A 6,520-nucleotide genomic window follows, 5' to 3' on the forward strand; every position below is an offset into this window, starting at 1 on the left:
TATTACACAGTACTAGCTAGCTTAGTAAGAGCAACTCCATTGATTACAAATGGACCTGCTCATAAAAAAATGAACATGTGAGCAGGTAGCCCACCATTGCTACAACAATGACATAAACAACTATTAAAATCTTGTAGCTATTTTGGGCTACGTAGCTCAAAAAAATATAGCTCAAATAAATAAATTATAGTTAAATTTAGCCCACCAATGTGATAATTTGTAGTTTTAATCAATTGTAATTTGAAATTTAATGTGGCAAACTTAACCACAATGTCTTGTAGCTCACCATTGAAGTTGCTCTAATATACGGATGTATTTCCGGTTATTTTACGAGCGATGAAAATTCAGCAATATCCTAGTATATTCGATATTTCTTTTTAAAAAAAAGTAGAATAATAAAACGATTTAGAAATCTCAACTACCGACCTGGCAACCTAATAAGTTATTGATTGATAAGCCAAAAACCGTATTAAAATCAATGCAGCGTTCAACCACAAATGAAAAATAAGACAATCCCCAATCCCCAGTCATAAAACTCCCATATCTCCTCTCCAAATCGCCAAACCAAATCAGATCACACGACAAATGGCAGCCAAACACATCTTATCCAGCTTAGTCTTCCTCCTCTGCTTCTCCATTTTTGCTCTATCTGCCACCGCTGTAAGTACCAATTTCCATCCCAAATTAATTGTCACATGATACACGTTTTATTTGAGATCGGATTTATTTCGATTGTTTGTTTAATCGTTTATTTTTGGTGATGAATATACAGGATGATAATGAATGTGTATACACAGTATATGTAAGAACAAGCAAAGCAATCAGTGGAGGAACAGACGCCAAAATCAGCGTAGCATTTTACGATAGTACAGGCTACGGCGTACTTGTAAAAGATCTAGAAGCCTGGGGTGGGTTGATGGGTAAGGACCACGATTACTACGAGCGAGGTAACCTCGACATCTTCTCGGGCCGTGGGCCGTGCCTGGACAAGCCCGTTTGTTCCATGGAGCTTACCTCTGATGGAACAGCTGGGAGTCACCACACCCCCGACTGGTACTGTAACTACGTTGAGGTCACCACAACTGGGCCCCACATCGATTGTGCTCAACAGTTGTTCACCGTTGAACAGTGGCTTTCTCCCGACAAGCTTACTGTTTCTAAGGACAGCTGTAATTACTCTAATGGAATTAAACCACGTCGTCAACTTCTTCTTCCTGTTGAAACGCTTCTTGCAGCTTCTTCCTCAGCGGCAGCTAAGCAGCTTCCTCTTGATTCTATCATTCCTAGATCTCAATTTTAATTAATTTAATTGTTGTGTAGTTATTGAATTAATGTTGTTTGGGTCGGAAGTGGATGTTTTATTTGATGATGCATTACTTTCCATGGACTGATGATTGTATACTTTCTTATTTTTTGTGGAGTTTTGTATGATCGATCACTTGAATAAATCAATGCATCAACGTAATAATATTTTATTTTACATTGGCATACATAGATGTTTTTTTGTTCGGTGTTACCATTCGGGGCTAGTTCTGAGTTGATAGGTTTCAATCCCCTCCCAATTGTTGTTGTGGGGATCGAACACGCGATCAACCCTTAACTAGTTCAGCCCCAATCACCATTAAACCGAAAGACGAATATTATTACAGAGTAACCAGCACAACTTGGTGAAGTTAGTAGCCAGGGAACTAGGTCACTCACCTTGTGATTACAAAGTGAGGGACTGATTTACAAGATCATGCCCCAATAATTGTGTTATGCTTGATAGTGAAAACGTTAATCGGTCTAACTTAACTGACTAATATGAGATACGTATTGTTCTAGTAGGATACTTATTTTTTTTTTGTGATGATTGAAGTCTTGGATTAAATTCTTGTAGAAGATTGCTAAGCCAGCTAATTTTATTTGATAGTACTAATGTGTGGTATTGTAGTACTAATGTGTGGCAGTGTGGTCATGTTTATGAGTACGACAGGTCATTTTTTGGCATTTTTCTTGAGCCACAATGCCACATACTCCGGATCATTCAATTATCATACGAGAGTATCTCTTATCAACCCATTTGGCTCGTGATTCAAGGACTATAATAATGAGAGGTACCAATTGTCTATTGGTTAAGTGGTGATAGAGGCTGAACTTGTTAGTATAGGGAGGACACGTGTTCGATTTTTCGCAATAACAATTGGGAGGGGATTGGAACATATCCACCCAAAACTCGCTCAGAATTCGAATTAACCCTAAGGGTGAATCGGGTGCTAACACCAAATAAAAAAAAGAGGTGGCGTTGGCGGTATATATGTGGATTGAGAAATTGGGGACTAGATGTTGGGAATGAATTCAGAAATTGATAGTAAATCTCTTTTTTGGAGAGTTTTGAGAATAAGTTAGGAATATATATATATAACAAACTTAACTGTACTATATGGATCAATTACTATGATACCTTACGATATTATTCTTCTATTTATTTTCTTTTTTTTAAGATACGAACAAGATATCTTATTGAACCAACATCCATTACTGGTCAATTAGCCTAGCTACGCAGGTAGTCGTTTGAATCACACCCAAACATTTCAAAGTTGATGGAGCTCTACCTTGTGACCGACCATAAGCTGAGTTTCCCCCACCAACTCCACCAACTTATATTGGTAGATTCTTCTACATAACATACCAAGTATTAGCCTTACATGCCTCTGGTATTTTGTCTTTTACACATTAGGGCAAATCCCACATGTAAAGGCTCTAATACATGCCTTCCGGTATGGTATAAGAAATCTCAATCCACCTAAACTTGCCGGACAAATTATAAGTTGTGATTTTTAATCCTAATCCCTAATCCCACATACCAAACGCTCCAGATGACTCTTTTACGTTCTAGATTGATAATTCCAGAAAGTCAATAATATATGGGGCCTGCAATTTGCTTCACAATGAAATTATTTTGGTGCCATTTAACTCATATGTCTTCTATATTAAAAATCATGTTTCTTAAGTGAAACGGACACCCATTTTAGAAGGTACCAGATGTCTTAATTCTCATGTCTTCTATCTTGGACGTGTGTGGACATGTAATTTCTTACAATTAACAAAACAACAACTTAATAGAGCGGACACGTTTCTAGAGTACCTGAACGCAACTTCTTTTAAATTATTGGTTGGAATTTTGCAAATGAGTTGAGGTTATCAAACTTTCGTCCATAACATCATGTCAATAAGCGTGTTTACCGCGTTTTAATGTAAACAAGTCTTTGTCCTACTAGAGCCTTCAAAGTTTGTCACAGTAGGCTCTGTTTAGTTGACCTTATTTAAAATCTTATTATTTATTTCAGATTTAATTAGATCAGATCAGATTAGATCATAATAGATAAGTTTAGATCAAATTAGATTAGAAAAAATAAATTCAGATCATATCAGATCAGATGATGATATTATTATTATTATTATTATTATTATTATTATTATTATTATAATTTATTATTATTATTATTATTATTATTATTATTATTATTATTATAGTAATAACTAGATTAGATCCCGTGTACGCACGGATTTTGATATTTTTTTCACAAAATATTTAACTGAATATCTCTCTAACTACTGCGTAGTTATAACATTTTTTACTCGTTTAAATTTATTCATCTAATATGCATATTTAAAATGCTAATATGACAATTTGACCAAAATATTGAATGATATATTTTTCATTATTAATGTAGCGATTTGACTAAAATATTATCAATTTAGAATAATTATTATTACGCTTATCTATTATTGCCATAATTCATAAACTAAAAAGTACTTTATAAAAATAGGTAGAGAATAAAAATAAAATAAAACAGATACACTTTTTTAGGAAATTGGTTTTTGGTGGGAAAAAATCGCATCAGAAATTGACACGTGTCATTCCTGGTGTCTCTCTTAGTATATAGTAATAGATAATCAAAGACGCTAACGGGAACTCTTAGTCAATGGTAACATACATAATTTGCACTCTGCTAGGTGGCCAGGTAACTAACGGTTATCCTAGTTTGGGTTTAATCCATTAGATAATGATATTAAGGAGACTGGATTATAGACGACTTGCTTGTGTAGTATCATGTTTAGGATATATGAGTTACTTACTTTATGATTTTATGCAATATCAATGGATTGAGATATTACTACCATGCTAGTACTTTTCTGAAGCTTTATATTGCATTTCGTATATTATATGGCATGAACTTCCTTTACTTATATTATCATTGTGCTTGGACGATTTGGTATTGTTCCGTATACATTCACGAGTTGTGCGTGTGGGCTGGGTGTTTTAAGGTTTGTATTTTCTTCTTGTTTAATCTTGAACTTATATGAGTTGTTCGTTCAAATTGGGTATGATTTTGAATATTGTAAATTGTACTAGATTGCAATTATTAATTAATAATCTTGGTCATTCCAGTTTCGTTGCTTGGGTTATGGTGTGCGTGAGTTTGAGTTCTTTCAATTTATATAATGGGTGATTATGATCTTACACTATATTTTCTTAGATCGTTCTGTAATCTTGATGCACCTCCAATAGTTTTCATCAAATTACTATTATATTAGAGACAGAATCGGTCAAACTATTATTGTTTTAAGTGACGGATTCACTTATTCCGTGTTATGAATGAAGGATCCTTTTGGGTTTGAAAGTTGATTTGTATGATAAATTTAATGTTGAAATAATGAGAATAAATAAATGAATAAATTAAAACACACACAAAGATTTAAGGTGGTTCACTCTTCAATGAGCTACATCCACCACGAGGGAGGGTTTGGAGCTTCTAGTACTCTTCAATGAAGAAAGGATTACAAAGAGGAATTCTCAAATGCTTAGATATAGGGTTTCAACCTCACTTGTGTTTCTCTCTCTTAATTATGAAATTCTCATTACTGGTATTTATAGTGGTAGACATCAAACCAATCTAAGGGACAAGAAAATTTCACGTCGATTGAACCTTGTGGAGAAGAACACAGTTCACCCGCAGGGTTCGGCCGAAGTTCGGCTGAACCTTTAAAGGGTTCGGCCGAACCAAGGTCAGGTTCGGCCGAACTTACCCAATGTTCGGGCGAACCTCCAAAATCTCAAAGTTCCTGACTTTCTCCAGGTTCGGTCGAACCATCTAAGAGTTCGGCCGAACTTCTAGCAGGTTCGGCCGAACCTCCAGCAGGTTCGGCCGAACTTCATGCTTTATGACAGCTTCTCGTAAAATAGTCATAACCCCCTCATTTCTCATCCAAAATGAGCTTATGACCAGACGTTGGAAAGCTATTGAGCCAAGATTTCACCTCCAACTTGTATCAACTCAATCTAATGAGCAGATAATGAGATATGTCCAATTGAGGTCAGACCTTCCACTATAACACCCTAACATCATTCAAGGAAGATTCGAGGCACAAATAACAATTCTCCGCCTTGACTTGAATCCTCCACACTTCCTAATAATGTAACACCAAACTATACACCAAACACACTCCCAACAACCCCTTACGGGCTTACATCGACCATGGAGAAAGACCAACTAAGTCCACACACAAAGTGAACTTAGTTGTCGGCAAAGTCTTTGTCAACATGTCTGCAGGATTCTCCACGGTACCAATCTTCTTCAAGAGCAATTCTTCTTTAGCTATCACATCTCGAACAAAGTTGTACTTAATGTCAATGTGCTTGGTTCTGTTGTAGAATGTGTTTTGATTCTTAGACAAATGTATGGCACTTTGACTATCAAAAAACACGGATACCAAGCTTGAACATGGACTAAACTCTTCCACGAGACCCTTGAGCCACTTGCTTCTTTGAATGCTTCGGTAATGGCTATAAACTCAGCTTCCGTAGTTGAAAGAGCTACAACATCTTGTAGCGTTGATTGCCAACTCACGGCCGTAGCACCGAAAGTAAAGACATAGCCGGAAGTAGAATTCCGGTCATCCAAATCACCTCCATAATCCGAATCACAAAAGCCTTCAAGTCTGTTTGCATTTCTACCAAACTCAAGGCAAACGTTTTAGGTACCCTTCAAGTACCTCAACAACCACTTCACGGCTTCCCAATGGAACTTTCCCGGTCTTGACATATACCGACTAACCATACTCACCGCATGAGCTATATCCGATCTTGAACACACCATGGAATATATCACACTTCAAACCGCACTAGTGTATGGAATGTGAGTCATAGACTTTTCTTCTTCCTTGGATTGAGGACTAAGCTCCTTTGGGAGCTTAAAGTGAGAACTCAATGGAGTGGAAACGGATTTTGCATGCACCATGGAGAAGCGCTCAAGCACCTTCTAAATGTATCTCTTTTGACTAAGATACAAAACACCCGCATTCCTACCACGAATAATCTCCATACCAAGAATCTTCTTGGCTTCACCAAGATCTTTCATATCAAATCACTTGCCAACAACTTTCTCAAGTTGTCAATCTCAATTATATTCTTGCAAGCCACCAACATATCATCTACATATAAGAGCAAGTAGATGAAGGAACCACTCACAAGTTC

At 36.5% G+C, this 6,520-nt stretch overlaps 1 protein-coding gene across 1 annotated transcript; it reads left to right on the plus strand.

Annotated features, from left to right (window-relative positions):
* The first annotated feature begins 457 nt into the window (after positions 1-457).
* Positions 458-1,480, plus strand: LOC110795577 (PLAT domain-containing protein 1-like). The gene is made up of 2 exons (XM_022000593.2): positions 458-660; positions 773-1,480. Exons 1-2 carry the CDS (start codon positions 586-588, stop codon positions 1,298-1,300), a joined length of 603 nt encoding a protein of 200 aa, XP_021856285.1. The 5' UTR covers positions 458-585; the 3' UTR covers positions 1,301-1,480.
* The last annotated feature ends 5,040 nt before the right edge of the window (positions 1,481-6,520 follow it).

The sequence above is a fragment of the Spinacia oleracea genome, chromosome 3 (genome assembly GCF_020520425.1).
Source record: "Spinacia oleracea cultivar Varoflay chromosome 3, BTI_SOV_V1, whole genome shotgun sequence".
Lineage (NCBI taxonomy): Eukaryota > Viridiplantae > Streptophyta > Magnoliopsida > Caryophyllales > Amaranthaceae > Spinacia > Spinacia oleracea.